This window comes from Morchella sextelata, assembly GCF_020137385.1.
Source record: "Morchella sextelata strain SCLS chromosome Unknown scls_18, whole genome shotgun sequence".
NCBI lineage: Eukaryota > Fungi > Ascomycota > Pezizomycetes > Pezizales > Morchellaceae > Morchella > Morchella sextelata.
In genome coordinates this window covers 471,166-492,309 of record NW_025408633.1, presented here as the reverse complement: position 1 = coordinate 492,309, position 21,144 = coordinate 471,166, and the positions used below count along the sequence as shown (strand labels likewise).

At 49.4% G+C, this 21,144-nt stretch overlaps 6 protein-coding genes across 6 annotated transcripts; 2 read left to right on the top strand and 4 right to left on the bottom strand.

Annotated features, from left to right (window-relative positions):
* Window positions 1–1,263: 1,263 nt before the first annotated feature.
* H6S33_004641 (uncharacterized protein) lies at window positions 1,264–4,366 on the bottom strand (the record flags this gene model as incomplete). The annotated part of the gene is made up of 4 exons (XM_044835983.1): window positions 1,264–1,374; window positions 1,498–1,714; window positions 1,781–4,095; window positions 4,193–4,366. The coding sequence occupies 4 exons, from the start codon at window positions 4,364–4,366 to the stop codon at window positions 1,264–1,266; spliced, it is 2,817 nt and encodes a 938-aa protein (XP_044690614.1).
* A 504-nt stretch (window positions 4,367–4,870) lies between these two features.
* H6S33_004640 (uncharacterized protein) lies at window positions 4,871–6,590 on the bottom strand (the record flags this gene model as incomplete). The annotated part of the gene is made up of 6 exons (XM_044835982.1): window positions 4,871–4,929; window positions 5,000–5,473; window positions 5,543–6,172; window positions 6,274–6,363; window positions 6,451–6,491; window positions 6,553–6,590. The coding sequence occupies 6 exons, from the start codon at window positions 6,588–6,590 to the stop codon at window positions 4,871–4,873; spliced, it is 1,332 nt and encodes a 443-aa protein (XP_044690613.1).
* Window positions 6,591–8,862: 2,272 nt separating this feature from the next.
* Window positions 8,863–9,926, bottom strand: H6S33_004639 (uncharacterized protein; the record flags this gene model as incomplete). The annotated part of the gene is made up of 4 exons (XM_044835981.1): window positions 8,863–8,984; window positions 9,069–9,364; window positions 9,474–9,669; window positions 9,776–9,926. 4 exons carry the CDS (start codon window positions 9,924–9,926, stop codon window positions 8,863–8,865), a joined length of 765 nt encoding a protein of 254 aa, XP_044690612.1.
* A 705-nt stretch (window positions 9,927–10,631) lies between these two features.
* H6S33_004638 (uncharacterized protein) lies at window positions 10,632–12,651 on the top strand (the record flags this gene model as incomplete). The annotated part of the gene is made up of 2 exons (XM_044835980.1): window positions 10,632–10,891; window positions 10,953–12,651. 2 exons carry the CDS (start codon window positions 10,632–10,634, stop codon window positions 12,649–12,651), a joined length of 1,959 nt encoding a protein of 652 aa, XP_044690611.1.
* A 1,908-nt stretch (window positions 12,652–14,559) lies between these two features.
* H6S33_004637 (uncharacterized protein) lies at window positions 14,560–17,071 on the top strand (the record flags this gene model as incomplete). Its single annotated transcript, XM_044835979.1, has 4 exons — window positions 14,560–14,650; window positions 14,853–15,376; window positions 15,447–16,085; window positions 16,139–17,071. The coding sequence occupies 4 exons, from the start codon at window positions 14,560–14,562 to the stop codon at window positions 17,069–17,071; spliced, it is 2,187 nt and encodes a 728-aa protein (XP_044690610.1).
* A 2,015-nt stretch (window positions 17,072–19,086) lies between these two features.
* Window positions 19,087–20,713, bottom strand: H6S33_004636 (uncharacterized protein; the record flags this gene model as incomplete). Its single annotated transcript, XM_044835978.1, has 3 exons — window positions 19,087–20,341; window positions 20,404–20,526; window positions 20,631–20,713. 3 exons carry the CDS (start codon window positions 20,711–20,713, stop codon window positions 19,087–19,089), a joined length of 1,461 nt encoding a protein of 486 aa, XP_044690609.1.
* Window positions 20,714–21,144: the final 431 nt, after the last annotated feature.

Genomic DNA, 21,144 nt, shown 5'->3' with positions numbered 1-21,144 from the left:
GGTTGTGAATTGGCGAACTTGTACTGGTACATGAGGGTAGATAGACGCTGTGCCATTGAGACCGAGACCCTGGATTCTTTGCTTAGCTCGGGGCGGACGGACTTGGCCCGGCCAATACTGTGTGCCCATAAGCTGACATCAATTGCAAGCTGATCATGATTCATGAGAGGACACTGTGCCTGCTGGCTTGATGTCTCGATGGGTGGTTTATATGGCATAATCCCAAACTGCCAACTCTTCTGGTATACATATCATGGGCGGGGACGTACAGCTTTACTCCCGCGACAGCCCGGAGGGAATTGAAGCGTGGATACCGGGTAGTTGGTGCGGTTGTTTCAGTCTTTCCTCTGGATGGATCTCTTCCCACAATTAACTATGCCTAAGTGTATGTCCTCCTAGTAGTACGGGCTTTCATACTAACTCTGCTACCCGGGAGGATGGCGGAGTTCTAGAGGAGTGTCTGTCCCCTCGTGCGGTAATTGTATAAGTAGATAAATGAACTTTCATCCTCCTTCGTAATAGAACCATGCGTTCTACTACCCTTGGGTCTTCTTACACACGATCCTCGAACCCAAGTCTGGGCCCGTGTCTTCTACTTTCCCTTATACGGGAGCCATTGGCACCGCGAGCGTCATGAATGACGAATGATTTCCCCACTGATAGAAGCTACTCCGGTGCTTCATTAACCTTACCATACACTCCCAGCTCGACATACCGTACCAAGCCCGTGTTTACCCCTCAAGATGATTTGTTCTGCGGACCCGTACTTTAACCAGACGGGCGTTGATGTGTGGGCTAGCTACATGTATGGAATGGATCTAAGTCAAGTATTGTGGGGCTTGGCGTTGGGTAGTTGTCCTGCTTGTGCAGGCTTGGTTTGCATTCATAAAATATCACTCGCCGAACCCACTCACTCACTCCCACCCACCGCTCACTCCCACTCCCGCCCACTCTCAACATCACCATCATCACCATCATCACCATCATCACAACATCATCACAACATCATCACCATCACCACCGCAAAAAACACGGCCTAAGCACCAGTAGCTAACAATATTATTCACAGCCACCACCACCACATAATTATATAACTAACCAACGCCAATCCATCTCCAGTTCTGCACATGTAATGTATCGAATCCTTAGCCGAATCCCGTAAGCACCAAGCAAAAGACCCCTGCCAGAAAGCAAAAAAAAACACCAAGAAGGCAAAAAAAAAAAAAAAAAAAAAGGATTCTAAAGAGAAAGGGAAGGAAGCAGCTAGATCTCAACACTATCCGGATCCCTATCCATAAACACTCCACAAATCCTCCTACTAATCGACGGCCCCACAGTCTTATCGGTTGTCCTCCCATGCCTTGTTGTCGAGATCTGCATCAACCCCATCCATTAGCTCTTCTCCATACCCACATCCCCAACCCCCCAATTCCCCCGCCTAGAATCTTCAAGCCATGACTAACACATAGCAGATATAAAAAGAAGAACAACACATACCGGCAAATCCGCCAACACCTCCTCCCCGCACTCCGCAAACGCCGCGACGAGCGCCCGCACATCCGGATACACGCGCACCACCGCCTCCGCCGCGCTCGGCGTCACGCGATGGATCTCCTCCAGCATGCGGCGGAACGTATCTGCCTTGCCGATACCGACGCGGAGCTGGCCGGCGACTGTGCAGAAGCCTGCTGCGCCGATTGCGCTCCGCGAGTTCCTAGCAGCAGGCAAAGCAGACATCAGCACCGATAAAAGGGGGAGAGGGGGGAGGGGGGAAACTTACTTGTAAGGAATAGTCGAGATGTCGGTCGTAAACTTACTGATCCACTCCGCCGACTCGATGCCCGACGCAGTGTGGTGTACAAGACATCCATGGACGATCTGGAGCTCCAACAGTGCGTCCTGCAGCACGTCTTCGTCCAGGATCTCTGCGTCCGCCGGAATACTCGCCCCCTCGCCCAGCGCCGCGCGAACCCTGTTCTGGTACTCCCTATTCCTATTGTTCCGGTTCTTGCGGATAAATGTCTCCACCCCCTCCAGCAGATACAACACCTTCACCTCCTGCATCCCCGGCGAGAAGCCACTCACCAGCTGAACATGCCCCGCCAGCCTAGCCTCCTCCGCACCCTCCGCCAGCTGCCAGAACTCCTGCGCAGTGAGGTAGACAAGCAGATGGCACTCGTCGGCGACCTTCATGGCCGGCAAGGGCACAAACAGCGCGCGCCCCTCATCCCACTGCGCCGTCACCTTCCTCCGCCACTTCACCACCCGCCACTCCGCCGTGCCCTCGGGCAGAGCCGGATACCAGGTAGTATTCACCTCGCATCCCAACCCCGCCAGGAAGCGCGCCAGCGACTGGCCCGCCGCAGACTCCTTGAGGTGCTGCGACATGTCCACGATCATCTCCTGCACAGAGTCCTTCCGCGACATGCGCAGCTTATTCGCTAGTGACAGCTCCTGCTCCTGCCTCTTCTCGAGCTCTTTGGCCTCGCGCTCCCGCTTCTTCTGCGCCTTTGCTTCCTCCCGTTCGGCGGCCTTGGCTTCGCGTTCTTGCTGGCGCTGCAGCTTGGCGGCTTCTTTGGCGGCCTCTTTCTCGGCGGCGCGGCGGGCCTTCTCGGCGTCGGTGAGGCGGGTGCTTTTCTTTGCCGCCGCGGCTGGCTGCTCTTCGGTGGCCTCTTTCTCAGCGGCGCGGCGGGCGCTTTTCTTTGCCGCCACCGCCGCAGCTGGCTGCTCTTCGACCGTGCCTTCGTTTTCCTCCACCGCCGCCGCCTCTTCCGCCAACACCTCTGGAGGAGGAGGCTTCGTCTTCCGTTTCGCGGCGGCGGTGGCTTTCGCCTTTGCGCTCTTCGCCGGCGCCTTTTTCTTCCGCTTCCTACCCGCGCCCACAACCAGCCCCCCATCATCATCATCATCCTCCCCCTCGCCCCCGCGCGCTTCCTCCTCAAACTCCTGCAGCAGCGAGCGCGTCGCAGCACTCAGCGCCGGCTCTTTTGTCGGTGAAGAAGAGGGAGAGTGCCTATCCCTCCGCGCTCGCCTCGGGATCGAGTCTGTGTTGGGGACAGAGACCGCACCGCGCGGCGCTGGCCCGCCCGAGTCGGTGTCAGGGTCAGAGTTGGAGTCAATGGCGATGACATCGAGCTTCACCCGCTTCCCCGCCGCCACGGACGTCTTGAACACCGGTGGCGGCGGGGCCGCAGCAGGGTCGACGCGGAAATCAGCGTGCGTCACAACCCGCGGCTTCGGCGACGATGAAGGCGGCGGGGACACAGAATCCTGGTATCGGAACAGCGGGGAGGCGCTGAACGCCGGCTGCGGCGGAGGAGGCGACGGGGGCGCAGACGGTACATGGTGTCTCGCCGGCGGGGGTCGAGGCCGTACGGGGGTCGTCCATGCGTTGTTGCTACTAACCGGAGGGGCTGCACTACTGCTTTCCGCAACTACAGGACCCCGAGAGTGCGAGACCGGCCGCTCCGCTGGTTCGAAGGGGGCCGAGAGCAGCGGTAGAGGCGGAGGTGCCCGCGGTTCGCCCGCGGGGTCCCGCCGCGCGTGTGTCCACCTCGTGCTGGCGGCCTGATCTGCGCCGGGGCTCCTCCGCCGTGTTTCCGGCGACGGCTGTATCGCCCGCTGTGGCTGGGGGATAAACGGCGGGGATGCCGGCAGTGATTCGTCCTCCGAGTCGCAGAGATCGATAACCTGCATCGGCGCATTCCTAGCGGGAGTCTCAGTAACCATACCAGCCAGACCTTGTTGGGGGTAGAACAGAACAGAAACAGGTACGTGCTTCTTCTTCTCGGGGCTTCTACTGGCCGTATCCCGTTCTCCTTCTCTCCCACTTTCCCTCCACGGCCAGTTGTTGTGCACCACCGGCGGCAGCAGCGGCGGCGGCGGTGGTGCCAGTTGAGGATCCAGCATCTGCACCGCACGGTCCGGAACATTCCCCATACCCATACCCATATGCACATTCTCGCCCATACCCGCACCCGCACCCGCACCCGCACCCGCACCCCCGGCACCCGCCCGTCCACCCCCATTGCCATTGCCATTCCCGTTCCCGTTCCCGTTCCTCACCCCCGGATCCCTCGCCGTCCCTTTCAAAAACTGGCCCATCAGCACTTCCCCCGCCCCCAAACAAAACACCCCAAGCGCCCCGCCCCAGCCAAACGCAAACACCACAGGACAGAAAGACACAACATACCTCGCCCTCCATGATCCTCACGATGGTTCTCTGCGGGTCGCGCGTGTGCTCGAGGTCCGTCCTGATCTCGTTGAGCGGGCGGCCGGTTACGTCATGCACGAGCTTGACCATGGCCTCTAGCTGTGCGCGGCCTGGCGCGCCCGGGGCTAGCGGGGCTGGCTGGGGCTGCTGCATGGGGTGGTGGGATAAGCCTTTTGACGGACGGGGTGTGTGTGTGTGTGAGAGTGTGTGTGAGAGTGTGTGTGTGAGTGCTGTGCTGTGTGGGGCTGGTTGCGGGCTGTTTAATTATTGCTGGGATGTGGAATTTGGCAGGCAGGCAGGCAGGCAAGGGAGAAGAGGGTCACAGGTGCACGCGTTGGGTCTCTGTTCGGTGTGGTGGTGCTTAGTCAGCGGGAGTATCAGTGTGGGAAGCTGCCTCACGTTGGCGGAACGCTACAGTGCCTACTGTAACTCTATCCCTTTGTGCCCAAACAGTGTGACATGCCCAATGTGGATACAAGTGTCATTGAGTCGTTATGTAGCTTTCTTTGATCCAGGCTATACAAAGTACATGTATTATATAACTAAAACATTCCCTCGCTCCAGTTCGCCCATAAACCCATCATCCCATCGTAATATAAACCACTGGTGCTCTCCCGAAACCGATAGTAAATTACACACCAACGTAATAATTGGTGTTTATGCAAGATGCGCACTCGACGACTGCCTTCGTTTCGGATAAAACAGCTTCTTGATCACTAAAAAAAACAATCTCATTAGCTATTCTGACCCTACACCGCAGTGGAAAGTAAGAAAGATGATGCTCACAAGTCAGCGACGGCGTATACACCTCATCCTGCGCCGGATTCCTTCCCGCCCCCGTCTCAACCCTCCGTATCGGCAATCCCTGGCGAGACCCAAAATCCGCCAACTCCAGCCCCCCAATGCCCGCCAACGTCCTATCCAGCCTGTTGTGCAGCAGATAGAAATCGTAATAGCACGGAGCCCCATGGCCCCCACCGCGCGACAGGTCGCCCACGGAGCGCGGCTTGATGCTCCGCAGCTTCTCGTGCACGTCCTTGACGCTCATGAGGAGGTACTTTTTGTGGTCGGGGTAGATGCCCAGGCGAACCTGGCATTCCCGTATCAGGGTGCCCAGGATCATGAGGTCGCAGTCCTCGAGTGGGGAGGCGGCGTTGCAGAGCGGCTTGCCGTCTCCGCCGGCGAGGAACTTGTTGAGCATTGTTAGTACTTCTTCGATCATTGCCGTGATTGCTGTCCGGCGTGTGTTTAGGATGATTTCTACCGCACCTTCGTTAGAATAGCTCCCGAAAACCCAGGAGAGTACACTTGGATATGGGTCCTACTCACCCATAACTGGTTCCGGGATCGCCAATCCGTCCAGGTTCCATCCCTCTTTACTCAGGAACTTACCCCCCTCCGTCTGGTAGTACCCCTCGAGGATGAGCTTCTTCGAGATGAACGTAAACACATCCCCCAGCCCAAACGTCCAACTGATAAACAACCACAGCCCATGCCCACTATTCCTAAACGCCCTGCGCCGCCACCCGTCCGCCCACCCGTCCACCCACACACTGAACGCCGACGTACAATCATACTTGTCGCAGATAATGGCCATGTTCCAGATCGTGCGCTTCTCCTTGATGAACTTCGGCAGCTTCGAGTTCTGCAGGTGCAGCGCAAACAGCACGATCGCCATCGCCTCCGGATCATCGTCCTCCAGCGGCAGCACATACGGCTCCGCATCCGCCGTACCACCGCCAGCAGTGGCGTGACTGCGCAGCTCGCACGCTTCCCGAAACGACGAATTCGGACCGAGCATGGCTCGGAACACCGGTGACGCTAGGCACAGGACTTGTGATGAAACGCGGAAGCGCGCTTGTCCGCGCTTGAAGGTGAGCTCGAGGATCAGGTCACCGTGCGTGGAAATTTCGATGGCTGCGACCCGCTCGGGACGGGTGCTATGATTGATTTCTTCATCTGTGTAGATAGCTGGTGTTAAGCCAAGGCCGACGATATCACGGCCATGATTGCGACCGGTGGGAGGGGAGGAGGAGGAGGAGGAGGAGGAGGAGACATACCACCATACGGATCGACATCTACGAGAGTGCTCTCAAAGTCAATCTCACTGAGATAGCCGCCCTGGTTTGGACTTAAAAGTCCCGGTTCCACTGGTGTTCAATAACGTCAGTGCTTGCTTGCTTGTCTCCCAAGCTCCGAGAGCTCCCTGCAATGCAATGCGGCCGGGCCACACGAACCTTCCGTAGCTGATCTATTCGAAGCGAATATCGATTGGTGCCTAAACCTCAACGTGGTCAGCTATAGACCTATATGGATAGATAGACGCAAGATACACGCACCTTAGGTTCACACTCGAGAAGTCGAATTCCATAGCCATCTTGCACGGTGCTTGGTGTTTTGTTGTGATCTGTGCAGGAGATGTCAGGCAAGGAGGAGGCCTTGGCGAAGGGGCTGGTTGGTTACTGACCCTGTCGTATTTTGTGTGTGGTGAGTTTGATGATCATGAATAATCACTCGGGCGTTGGTTGCGTCACAACCCCGCCAAAGGGTTTAATTCCAGGCTGCAGGGCATGCAAGTCATTAACTATATGGAGCTACAATTATAACTCTGACGGATTAACATTATGCAAAACCATTAACCGCCTCTTGATTCCAGGAAGACTTTACCGTCTTTAAGGAATTCCTAATCGTAGCAGTATGACGAATCTGAGGAATATCTCGAGCGAACTATTTGGTTGAAGAACTCAAGCACCAAAAACTCACATTACGATACCTCTAGCTCATTACCTCATTGGACGGCCTAGTAAAGCGTAATAAATTCCCAATTAGGCTTAGTGAGTAGTGCAATATCCAATAAAACGGCCTGTCCATTAGTATTAGGGCCGGACAAAGGCAAGGGTGTGTGGTTGGATTACTCCGGAGCTCTGCAACGGGTCACGCAGTATTTGCTGTTGCAACGATTGATATATCACAATCGCTACTGATAGTGGTAACCATCCGTTTCCAGAGTCCTGGGCCAAAATTAGGAAGCTGTCGTTGACATTTCCGCTAAGTAGTGACAGGAAGAGTCCGGCTACCTGGACACTAGTCCAGGTGACATTTCGCTAGCTGTATGCTTACTTATCTGCGTAGTCGTTTTTCAGGGTCAGAAATCTACTTCATCTGAAATCAAAACCAAGGGATAGAGCGTCACATATCTGTGTGTAACTATTCGATATCAGGTGCTGCAGGACGATATATGATGTATGTATCTCTGAATTTATGGGAAGTACTGGGGGGAAGGGGGAGGGGCGGGGAGGGGGGCGTAAATTGAAGGAGTAAAAATCCTAGATGTTATTGTTCTCGAGGGCTTGAAGCTCACATGTATATAGAGCCATATATACTGGACACATATCCCTCGACTCTAGCCTCCAACGTATCCCAACCGTCGAACATACGCATATACGTGCGTACATGTATGTATGCGTTGATTATAAGCGCACTAGACGACTGACCCGCGCTACAACACGTCCATGTAGTTGGTCACCGGAGAGCTCTCCCCGTTGTCCAGCAGACTCGATGGTTTATATCGTTCAAACTTTGTTGAGACTCGTGGGGGACTAAATAATATACATATGTAGCCCGTGTTAGTGTGCTATTTTGAAGCTTCACCGAGTATCACTCGTTGAAAATGGGTCAGGGGTTTTTTTTTTTTTTTTTTAATTCATTAATGGGTCAGGATTATAATCTGTGATAATATATTAGGTACGCCAGGCCTTGGTGATCAGAAAACCAACTACAACTTATACTACCACGGATCTATTTATTGTTCTTATAATTCATCCTAGTTCTTTAAAGAATGTAGAGGACTACTAGGACTTTTAAAAAAGCCTATGATTAACTGTGAGAAAGTAAAATTCGTATATACCCAGAACCCCATAACTACCATTGCATACCATCTTAACTATATGAATCTAGACTGTAAGGCAGCAATCCACCCAAAAGCTCCTGCCTCAAACACTGCACAAAAAACCTCTTACATAGAAGGAAGAAGACAGTTGGAAAAAAGAAGAAAAAAAAAACTCAACAAAATCGCAGCAAGACTCCCAACGTTGACCCTCTTATCCCCCGGCCCCAAACAACCCAGACCCAGACTAACAAACAGCCTACAAGAAAGAAAACTGCCCACAACCCAGACACCGAAAGATATAATGCATGATGCGTCGCTTCGTAAGAAACCAGCACGCTTTTCTCAACCAGGTCCATAATAGAGGTCCTTTTGTTGGAGTTTTGCGCATATATAAAGTTCCATCTCGTTAAAAAAGTATAACTTGAAGGTTTACAGGAAATATTCGCTTCGCCCTCCCCTCCCAGCTGGGATGATCCTTTGATCATCCGGCACTGCTTGAAATATGGTGAAACTCGGTGAGAGGTCTTTCTCGAGTTTCATGATACTTGCCACATTTCCGCAGCGGTAACAATAGTTTGGTGCCGACCAAACAGTTACCACATCTTTATTTTTAAAGTGATACTGCAGTACAAATAAGTTACTATAATCGCGAAATTCCTAGGCTGGAGAGGAAAAAAAGAAATAGGGGTCTTACTTTGTATCCTTCATTTACCAGCTGATGGGCACGCGCTATTAGTGATAAACCGTTTACATGATTAAACTAATAGTAAGAAGTAAGCATGTTGTCGAATAATTTTAGAATGAGGACCCATACCTCTGTCGCTACTTTATCACCAAATAACCACCCGGCCCCTCGAGGTGATACAGCCCATGTTTCTACATCTGTTCTCACATCTCATCAGCTATTGGTCTTCTAGAATTGAATATGCAGGGGTTTATCTAGCTTTCTAGGTAGAATGAACGTACCTTCTGGATCACTCCAAACCAAATCACAAAATGCTCCTTCGTGTGGAATTTCCTGTGCCCTTGCAACAACTCTTATCTGGTCCAATGTTCTGATCTCAGGGCTGAGCCCCCCATGTACACACAGTACACTGCCGTCAATGATTGCTGCAAGCGCCAAGAAATCAAAAACTTGACAACATGATTTCCATACACTAGCGTTACCGTATTTCGTTTGGCATTCCTCGTAGAAACCGTAAACTTGGGTAATTTGACGAGATTCGTGGTTTCCGCGTACAAGAGTTATCCGGTCGGGGTATCTGTAAATTTATCAGGTTAGCAAATGCCATTATACAAGTTTCCCGTACATGACCAGTGCGACCCTGATATGTTGCTGAGAAACCATGAGTGGCATTTTGGGAGACAGACTTTGCTTTCAAACACATCAATAATGTAAATGTCTCCAGCGAGAAATACCCTCGATCGACGAAATCGCCCAGAAAAACGTAGTTGACCTTGTCCGGCAAGCCTCCACCCACATTGAATAACTCCATGAGATCATAAAACTGACCATGGATATCACCGCATACCGTAACGGGTGTTGATACAGGCTGAATGTTCGACTCTATTGGCGCACCCCCGAAAAACGGATTCATTTAGTTTATCCACTCTACATACATGGTTTATAGATAAGGCAGTGGGGATACGAGAAGCAGATCTGAGATACGAACCCTCCATCAAGCACTCCTTGACAAGCTCACATAACTTTTTCATATCCCCTTCCGTCAGATATTTACATTTTTTTGCTTGTTCCAACCATTGATCGGGACCCCCGCTAGTGGCTGCAGCTGGGCCACCACCCTTCTCGCCGGCCGGATTCATATTGTTGCTAGTAAGGACTGTAGATGTGCGGTGATTGGTTCGGGATACTGGGGTTCTGCTACCACCTGTAGGCTGAGATGACGGAGAAGTAGATGTTGGAGATGGGGGGTTTGGTACGTGTGTGAGGGGGAGGAAAACCGGGATGAGCTGACTGAACGGTATGGTTGCGAGATCTAGAGGTGGAGGGGTCCAGTAGACGGATTACCGATAGGTGCGGGATGAGCTGGCCTTTGGGGTTAGACGGTCAGGAATAGTCTGGATAAAGACAGATAGAGCTGAACGGAAGGGGGCAGAGGGGCAGAGGGGGGGCGTTATTGGACAGACTAGAGCGACGGCTTGTAAATGGTCTAGGTGGTATAATTACCAATGTCACGACTTTAGCTGGTGAAGCAGTAAGGCAGTGCTTTGAGGTCGGGCGCTTGAATAATCACCTCTGCTTGCTTGCTTGTTGATTAGGCAAACGATAAACGCAGGTGCCTGGCCAGAATCAAAAACGTCACAAACTGTGGGGCTCTCTCAAGAAACGCCACCACAACTATCCCACTTCAGCTCTCTCATGCGTAAACTTAGTGTGTTATTACGTAAGCATTGGTTGGTGGCCTCGCCTCTTCTCACTCAAGACCTTCCGCAACTACATTGTATTTAACTCATCATCCATTCACGTCTGTAGCTGATCAAAACAAGCACTTATTTAGCTATTTAGCTATGTCGACAACAGCTCCAACCATTCTAGAAAAACCTAAATCACGGTCGAGGACCGGTGGGGGTAGCAAAGGCGGTGGTGGTACGGGTGGGGGTGGTGGTGGTGGTGGTGGTGGAAATCAAGCTACTGTCCGCTTGAGGATCGTCGTCCGCCATCTTCCAAGTTTGCTTAAAGAGGAAGAATTTAAAGAAGCTCTAGCAGAATACATTAATGAAGAAACTACGGAGTGGTTTAGTTGGATACAGGGCAAAATTCCGTCAGAGTTAGTTCTCCCGGTCTTCTCCATATGCCAAACAGCATCACTGATAATATAAAATATGCAGTCGTAACAAACTACCTACCTTCTCACGCTGCTATATCAAATTTAAAACACCTGCACAAATAACTGCTCTCAACGATGCTCTCCGTAACCATGGCCAATTTGTGGATTCTAAAGGCAACGCCACAAACCCACAGATGGAATATGCACCTTTTCAGAAATTCCCGAAAAAAGGCATTCGTGTAGATGCTAGGGCTGGAACTATTGATAGTGATCCAGATTTTATCACCTTTATCGCATCTCTCAATGGATCATCTGCTGTTCCCACAGCAGGTGATGGCGCTCAAGCTGATGGAACCACCACTGACGGTGCAGCGACTGCTGGTGGGCGTACAGTCGTCCAAGATGATCCCTTATCTGCCCCTTTGCCAACTCCGGAGAAAGAAGGGAAGCCCAAAACAACACCTCTTGTCGAGTTCATTAAGCAGCAAAAGGCTGCGGCAGCCTCTGATAAGGCTTCAACAGGAGGGAGATCTAAGTCTGATAGATCAAAAGATAAAGACGGGAAAGAAGGCTCGATGAGGCGGTCAGAGAAACGGCGGCTTGAGAAGAGCAGAGGAAAAGGAAAGGACAAGGACGATAACGATAAGGAAGACAAAGCCACCAAGCAGGCAGCTAGGACTGTTGATATGGAGACAGCAACTCTCCTAAGGCGTGAGGGATCAGGCGTTGGGACACTCAGACGTGAAGGGTCGGGTGTTGGAAGTATACTTCGCAATATGTCTAGCTCCGGATCAGGATCGAAATTAGAAAAAAGTCCAGCTGCCGATACGGAGAAGCCAAAAAGAGAAAGACGCCGGGAACGCGGAAATGCAAGCAGTGTTGCAGCTATCCTTCAGCGCGATCTAGGTCTTGCTGGTCCTCGTCGTTCTCGTGTTAGCAAGACTGCCCTTGAGACTGCCGCTTCTGTTGTTGAAGGCACCAATTCCACCCCCGCTCCTGCTACCGTTCAATCTGATGCGCCACCGGCAATTAATGCGACCCTCTCTTCAAATAATCCACAATCCCAGCAAGAAACAGCAACTAAAACACCTCGTTCCCGTGGTGGTTCCCGTCGGGACCGGCGCAATCGTCTAGAGCGTGAAGAAAGTGCGAACACCACTGCATCTGGTTCACCACCTCAGGCAAATACAACTCCTGTGGCTATCCTTAAGAAGCAGGTCTCCTTAAATACTGGCCCCCCGCCAGTTTCTACATCAACAATGCCAACACTACTTAAACGCGAAAGCTCTGTTTCTGGTTCTTCTGCGGCTGCATCAAGTGGTCCAGCAGTTACACCAGCTAGTCCGGGTAAAATACAGAGTCCTACAACACCGACAGCACCAAAAGCTGGTGGCGGCGGTGGTGGTGGCGGGAGACGTCATGGAAGAGGTGAAGGAAGAGGTTCCAACGCTACTGGAGGAGGAGGAGGAGGTGGTGGAGGTGGAGGCAGACGTGGAGCTCAGCATCCGACTTTAATAGAAACCCAGGCAGGGATTCCTACTGCTCCTGCTGCCGATACAAATGGGCCTGGTGGTGGTGGTAGTGGTGGCGGTAGGCAGGGTAGGGGACGGAGGGGTAGTAATAGTGGAGGCGGTGATGGAGGAGGCGGAAGAGGTGGGTTTAGGGGTGGAAGGGGTAGGGGCGGTGGTGGGAAAGGAAGAGGAGGGGCTGCCAATGCGAATGCGGCTGTTAACACCAGCGGTGGTGCTGGAGGAGATTAAAGGGCAAATCAGCAGGTTGATTTATCCTCGGTAGACTTCAGAGACAATATGTCGAGGCATGCCTGGTAATTAGTAGTAGTTGCAGCATTCTAGTAGTTTTTTCATCCAGGAGGTGCTGGCGGAAAATGAGACTGGTATCAAAAGACTTTAACTACACGTAGCTTAGTAATAAATATAATAAGCTTTGCTTGAACCTAATATTACATCTACGACTTTTTTTCTTATCTAAAGGCGACTTTCCGGAACGATATGATATAACTACATGTATTACTGGGTTGTAAAAACCCTTTAGCACAGGAAAGTTTTGACTGGTCACTGCATTAAATGTGAAAACAATACCATATCTATATGTATATAATGACCTTACATTTTACTGAGTGCGTACCGACTATCGCCAGATGTATGTGTGTAGTCTGACACTGACGTATACGTAGGTATTCCCAACAACAATATTAAATCATAAAATATCACTCGTCGATATCTACCGACCAATCTCAAGCATTAAATATATAGAGAAAAAAGCCCAATATTAACGAACGACCCACATATAACCTCTTTATGCTATCCCTTTGGCCGTAACTTTTTTAATTATTAGAGCCTACCAGGCCCGATCAGGTAGGAATGGACCAATTAGGAACGTTCTGTCTTTTTGTGGTCTCTGAGCCGGGCAGCTTTTCGTGATAATTCCCTAACGTATCGACTAATATAATCGCCTAATTATAATCGGGCCTGGTAGGCCCTAACAATTAAAAAGTGACGGCCAAAGGGATATGTAGGCTTAGTTAACCCTTATCGACTCAGAAGACTTCCAGAAAATAGTTCATGAAACATAGAAGACATTCAGATTTCTAAGTTACGTTAATTATTTGGCCGAGGGGGGTGCCAGGGTGAGCGGTGGCAAAAATTTGGAGCGTACGGGCAGTGTAATAAGTGACAACTTGAGACGACTGGCGTTAGACTAGTCCCAATGGATAATAGCTAGTTGGAACAGGTGGTCACCACACGCGACGTTGTTGTCATAAATTACATGTAGCTAGTATAAAGGAGGAGATGTTTACTCGACTCTCAAATCTCTCAAATACAAATTGTCCAAGGCGTAACTCCTACAGGTACGTTCGGGCACAATCTCAATGTGGAGCCTATTGTAGTGTGGAATTGACGAGCCGTGTACGTGTGTCTAAGTAATTCCCGGAGTCCCTCGTGGCAACGATATGGAATGATCATGTAAACTCCCCAGTTTCTGCAATAATTCTTGCATGGTAATTTCTCAATTTCCCTTCTTTTCTATATATGTACTGGTATACTCACGCATTAATTAAAAGGCCGGAATTCTGTGTGAGGATTTGGTTGCAGCGACTTCCGACCTTTTAATTAACGAGTGAGTATATACTGATATAATCTAAGCATTCTAGCTCAGGACTGCTGATGCTTGGTTGTTACCAATTGAGGACTCCGGAAACTACAGGTACTTTACGATATATAGCGGATTTCTAGAGGCAACTGCAGCCAGAGAGTAGAGTTTTGCTAGCAAGACCACCGCAACCCTACATGCAGTTTAAATCATAACTGCTTGGAGAAATTTCTGTTACGAAATCCAGCAATACTCGATGCTACAAAATTATACTACATACTGTAAATATATCTATATTTAGACACTTCAGTAGCATGAGCTATGAATTACGCCAATGGTTGTCGTTACCCTGAGATAACTCGCCTGATCAGCAACTACAAAGCTATTGTATTATCCTGAACAACTGGTACACCCCTGTCACCGACCCCACGGTTGTCTCTGGTCTTTGCCCTCCTCTTTCGCCCTCAACCCTCTCTCACAATATTTTACACACAGGGCTTCGGGCTCAATCAGAGGGCAAGCAGCCAGCACAAAAAAAAATCCCAAATCCAAAAACTATGTCTTCGACGTCACAGCAGAACTCCCTCCCACCGCCTACTGAGGAGCAAGAACAAATACAGGACCCCCAGCAGCTCACAACTACAACTGGTATGTGATTACTCTGTCCTTTAGCTCACATTAATCGTGTTGATCCTTCCTTTCTTTTCATTTCTTTTCGCCCAAATTCCTTGAAGTCCAATCTGTTTCTCCACACCCAACCACCCCGCTCCCCGACACCCTCGCCCATATCTATCCCCGACATCCTGCAGCCTCTTGATTAGATATTTAACCTAACCCTTCATTCCTTTAGAGCTTGAGTCGGTTGATCCATCGTTATCTTCAATCGCTGCATTTAATGCTTCTTTTAATGCCCCGAATTCCTGGGAGAAACGCCCGGATGGGCACAATGATGCTAATGGGCCTTCAACATTTGAGCCCTCATACGAACCGCCCCCGGCAAAACGTCAACGCCTTGAAACACAACATATTGACGGAGCCGTACCCGTTGTGAACACTCATGAAATGCAGGGTGATGTAACCGAGTCGCATATTCAAAACATCGGAGACGTTGCTGCCGTTTTTGCAGATAAGACTGGCCAGCCTGGTTCAGAAAGTCAGTACGAAAACCAACATCATGAGCATGATGGTAGCCAGAACGGCTCGCTTGAAGACGACGGCCTTGAACACGAGTTTGAATTGGATGAGTCTGACCACGAGAATGAGCACCTCAATCATATTAACGTTTGGAACCTGAGCTACGGCGATCCGAGCTGCATGTTATGGGACGCGAACCAAAACCTGAGAATACAGAGCTTACCCATCCTAGACAACTTGGTATGTTAGGACCTACCCTAATGATTATTTCCCTTCGGACTTTGAACAACGTGCTGATTATCAGTACTAGTCCTCTCAAATCCTGACAACACTCGGCAAAGGGCCATACCAGGAAACACTTAGCATCGTGACCCAGCCTGAGTCCGACCAGGGACAGGCCTATTTCACGATGAAGTCACTTTTCGATCAGACAAAAAAGCTTTATACTCCCGAGGCATTCCTTAGTGCGGACGATTTAAAGCTCGATCTTCCTGAACAACGCACTACTGTGCGCAAAGTTAATCTTGCGACGTTCGTTTCATCCGTTTTCGGTTCGCAGGAAGTTGGGTTTTTTCATTTGAATGAACATTTCCTAGATACCTTCGTTCCCGATGGAGGTCGCCTTCTAAAGTCACAAGGCGCTTTATATCTCGATTTGAAGACACAAGCATATATCTCAGCTATGTCCACAAATGAGCGGGCGAAAGATGAAATATTGACGGACTTATTTCCTGACGATATGAAAGAGATCCTGCTTCATAGACGACCTGGAGCAAAGGCTTTGACCCCTAGCGAAGCTGATTTTGTTGCTCGGCTGATTCAAAGAAAAGGGCATCTTATGCACATTTCTGATGATGTTAACCTCAGCGAGAAATATGTCTGGCAAGACTTTTTAAAAGAGGTCAGCTGGTATGTCAGCAAAAATTACGAAGTAATAGTATCTGCGCCGGTAAGATTTTGAATTCTTATCCCCCATTGTATACACTTCTAACTCTATGCTAGATGAGGAGAGCACGTAAAAGAAAGTCGTCGGGTGCGCAACGTACTCCACCCCCACCGATGTCCCACCAAACCCCTCCTCCTCCCCCTATTCATCACCAACAAATGATGAATCAACCAAATACACACATAGAGAATCTTGATGTTCCAAATGTTTCTGCCCTGGCAACTCATAACTCGCTCCAAACTGCTCCTCAGCCCCCTATCAACCCTGAAGCGGTAACTCCCGCACAGGTTAATCTCGAGGCTGAGCTCTTTGGTTCGAACACCTCGATTGCCATGTCGCTTGGTGCCCCTCCTGCTCAGGCTCCAATCCCGCAACAGTCGGCACCCACCCAAGTTCTCTACGAACGTGCCCGCCTTGCCGCTACTGCCAAGGCTTCTCCCAGCTCCCGTCGTGCAGGCCTTCCATCGCAACGTCGCCCGTGGTCAACTGATGAAGAGAATGCACTCATGGCCGGTCTTGATCGTGTAAAAGGCCCTCACTGGAGCCAAATTCTTGCAATGTTTGGTCCTGGTGGAACGGTCAATGAGATGCTCAAAGACCGCAACCAAGTTCAACTTAAAGATAAGGCGCGCAATCTTAAACTCTTTTTCCTTAAGAGTGGTATCGAGGTTCCTTACTACCTCCAGTTTGTAACAGGAGAATTAAAGACTCGTGCACCAGGTCAGGCTGCCAAAAATGCCGCCAAAAAGGGGGACGAGAGGAGTTCAAGTGAGGATATCGCCCATGTCAATGCTATCACAGCACTTGGCAACGTACGAGGCATGGACACGCCAGATATGCAGAGAATGGATGGCCAAGAGCTTGGCGTGAACATGATGGATGACACAAGCCAATCGCCACAGAACCACTCGCCAACTGATGTTGCACCGACTGCAGATATGGGGATGGGCTTGGATGTCCCGGGCTTTGAGGATAGAGCGACTAATTAGACTTTGACGAGGACATAATACTAATCACGGTGGAGACGCTCTATAACAAAAGAGACGATACGTTTTAGGCCGGAAAATGTGGCGTATGCGTATTTGACTAGTATTCTTATACTAGGAAAGCAATGTTTAAGAGTTGGAGACAATAACAGGGGGCTGTAAACCGGAGTTGTTTTGGGTCTTTTTTTTCTTTCCTTTTTATTTCGTTTTGAGGGGCTCTTTACGCTCCAATCTCCTATGGGGGAATGTGCGGAGAAATTACTAACTTTTAAGTACGGCTCTTGTCTCGGTTTGCTTTACACGCGCGCGGGGAAGAAAAAAAAGTCTTTTATGCCCTTTGTAAGAGTGTAGTCAAGTTCAATATGTATTTCCGAACACCTTCTCACTCACGGGTTTGAAATCATGTATCGACGGCAGTTGTATACTACGAGTTATTTTGGGTCTTTCTTTTTCTCTTCGGTGGGTATTTGGTTCGGGTAACTCTTGGGTGGTCAATATAGTTTTATTTTTCTTTTCTTTTTGAAAGTAGTTGAATATTTTCCTGTTTGCTGTTAATTAAATGCTACTATAGCAGACTCGTCTCTATGCCTCGATACCTGTGAGCCGCATGCACATAACATTTCACATTCTATTCTATTCCTGAAATTGCAAAGAGGAAAGCTCATTATAATTACATGTAGTAATATTACCACCTGGGCGATCAGAATGTTGAGTGGGTTACTGGTCCCCAGAAATCCAAGGTGGGAATCGAACATCCCCCAACCTGAGCCACCAGACATAGGGTTAGGTGTATACACCGGTGACGAGGCTAACCTATCTCTACTCTAGATCGCTATTATTTAGTCATGGTCTGTCTACTTGTACGCGTAGTTATCATGAATTGGGAGGTATGTTGCTTCAGCTCCCGGATCACCGTAGAAGGTTATATGTACATATATCTACTATGTAGGAATATCCAGTCGTTTATTTTAGATCAATGAGTACAAGTATCGCTAATAAACACAAGATTATTTCTAGAATCGCAGGTAACTACAATCAAATACGATAGACTTTGATCGTGAGATATTTTTATAGGATCTGATCACATCTCGGTCTCGTGAGCATGAGTGGGAAAAAAAAAAAAAAAACCTAACCCATAACAAAACGAAACCTCGTAGAACCACCAGGGAGCGGTTCCACGCCGAGCTAGGTTCTAAACGTCACCATCGCCCTTCTTACCTGGCCTTTAGCACTGGCTCAGTACTGTTTTCATATTTTGAAGGCCTCGAGTTCACAAAATTTTGAACGTCTCGAATTCACGTGCTTAGAGTTGGGTTTTTCTACAGGCCGGTAGCTTGGTATATACTGGGAGGTACATAGTCTACTGATTTTTATGTCAAAGATTCCAATCAAGGTTTGGTACTCTTTATATATACACATATGTACATACCTTCTCCATTTGCCATAAGGTTTGGAGTATGTTATCTCGGGGTCCCCACCTTTTCTGATTAGATTTCATGGCCACATACCTATATAATGTACGGGAATTAGCAGGAGAAAGATTTCGGTAAAACGCAGTAAACTCGAGGGCGGGCACAATTACGGGAAAACCGCTTTTAGGGGTCCTTCCGGTTTTCTACGTATATATACAGGTGATACCGTTACCATATCGACCCTGCGGGCAACGTTCAAAGGAAAAAGAAAGGTCCCTCGAGAGAGGATAAAAACATGTATCAGTGTGTATCCTATCGGACCTATAAGATTGGATTCGGTCTTCGATCAGTGTGCGCTCTGTGTTGTCGTTGTTGTCAAGAAGCATGATCATGTATGTCACTCGGACGAAATTGGCAATGGTACGAACTTTGTGACCTAGCGTGTGTATTATTATCAAATTGCTCAAGAATGCAATTTAAAGCCGAAAACCAAACAAGCAAATGGCGCTCTAAAAATCTAAAAAGGTCCACGAGATGCAAGACCAAACCCTACGCGGATGCAACCCGAAAGAATAAGCAATATCTATACATAAAAAAAACATTCACCTAAACTACCACTCCCCTCTTCTTCCACATTCTCCAGGCATACACCCAGCCTGCCATAGCCACTAGAGTTCCCACCGCCATCATTCCAAATGTCTTGGCGTAGCACCCGTGATCAAAACATCTCCCATCATCACCAGCATGCTCATCATACACACTTGCATATATCACACCATAAGCCGTTGCTCCCAGCGCAGGGGTCATGCACACCATTCCCCAATTTGTGCCAAAATTCTCAGTCCCCCATACTACACTCACCACTGTTGGTGCTAATGTAAACGTCGCACCATAGCCAGCACCAATTGAGGAAGAGACAATCCAGAACTGCGATGGGTGCAGCTGAATATACCCTGATGCCAGAAGAAGATGTGCCATGAGGAGGAGGGTGCCAGAAAATAGAATAAACACCATCCGGGAGCAGCGGGGGCGAGAACTGTGCACGGCATGACAGGCCGGGGGAGCAAGGTAATCGGATACAATACCTGCAATTATTCGGGCCGCAGTGGAAGATATGGCTATGAGTGATACGTGGGTTGCCGGGTCAATTTGGGTACTGGTGGTTGCGGGAGGAGTGAGTGAGAGGACGAGGGAGCCCATATTGTTTATGAAGGCTTCGCCAGGGCCGGTGACGAGGAAGACTCCAGTAGCGAAGAGCCACATAGTTTTATCGAGGAGGAAGCTTCGAGTGGCATTATTGATCCAGCGCTTATCGTCAATGATGCTGTCGACGCTGTCGCAACTGATGCTGGTGCCGTAACTCGTCTCCGCCTCTCGTAATAGTCGTCCTTCTTCCTCGTCCTCCTCCTCCTCATCGTAATACTCTTCATCTACCTCTCCACTAACAACCTCTTCGGGGGAAACTTGAAGGAGCACACCTCCGACTAGCCCAACAAAGATTAAGTATACAGAGTAGGCCACAAACACAGCATTCACCATCACTACCCCACTTCCATCCACAAAAACTCGGGAAACAAGTTGGCTCTGCCACAATCCGCTCAACCCAAAACTTGCAATTGGGAAGCTTAATGCCAGACCCCTACTACTTGTAAAGTTCTTCGCACAGGTTGTGACAGCAGAGAAGTACATGGCGCTGGTACCCATCCCTACCAGAGCAAATGCAATAACCATATACTGGTAGGTAAAATCGCCCGAGAATGCGAGTGATGCCAAAGCGTATCCGGAACCGAAGAAAGCTGCGGCAAGGATACTGAGCCGGTTAGGTCCCAGCTGGTCGCATATGTAACCGAATATTGGGACTCTGGGGTATGTTAATCATGGGTCGGAGGGGTCGATCAAGAATGTGGCGTTTTGTTATCATACGGAAGATATAGTCCTAGCTCACCAGCGATAGAAATCGCATTCACCTGCATCTGGCTATATCCTAATTTCTGCTGAAATACCGGAGCCCATAGCGAGAATAGGACTATACTCCCAGCAGATAAGCTATGATAAGTAGATATGCAGGTGTTAACGTGTGATCTTTCTCATGCTACCTCCTCGTCCTCCTACTTATCGCTTTCTAAGCTCATATTTGGAGGTAGACATACCAGTTAAAGATGGCAGAGCCAAAAGCTACCCATCTTCTCCATTTCTGGAAAGAATGTGTTATCGGCGTTGTTGTTGTAGTCATTTGATAAGCAACCAGAGGTTTGGTTACAACAGAGGAAAGGAAAGAGTCCTTGGATCAAGTGTAAGGAAATCTTTCTTTTCACACCGATGGATGAAGGCGAGAAGGAAAAAAGAAGGCAGTGGACATATCTATATAGCATGACTGGCGCAGTCACGATTTCGCCATTTTTCATCACGAGGCACCCGGGGCCGTAAGCTTAAGACTTATCTGGCTGGGATCCTCCTATTGGTTTAGCGCGAAAAAGAAGTTGCACATGCGACGGTAGTTCGGTAGAGTTGAGTGGAGTAGGAAGTTGATGTGCCTTGCATACTTACCTATGCCGGGATACTTGCTCTCTTAAGAGGGATCTTGTGATGAAGAGTTTCACAGAATATCAAAATAACCAAGAAATCCAATCCTCCGCCTGGGTCAACATAGAACAATAAATACAC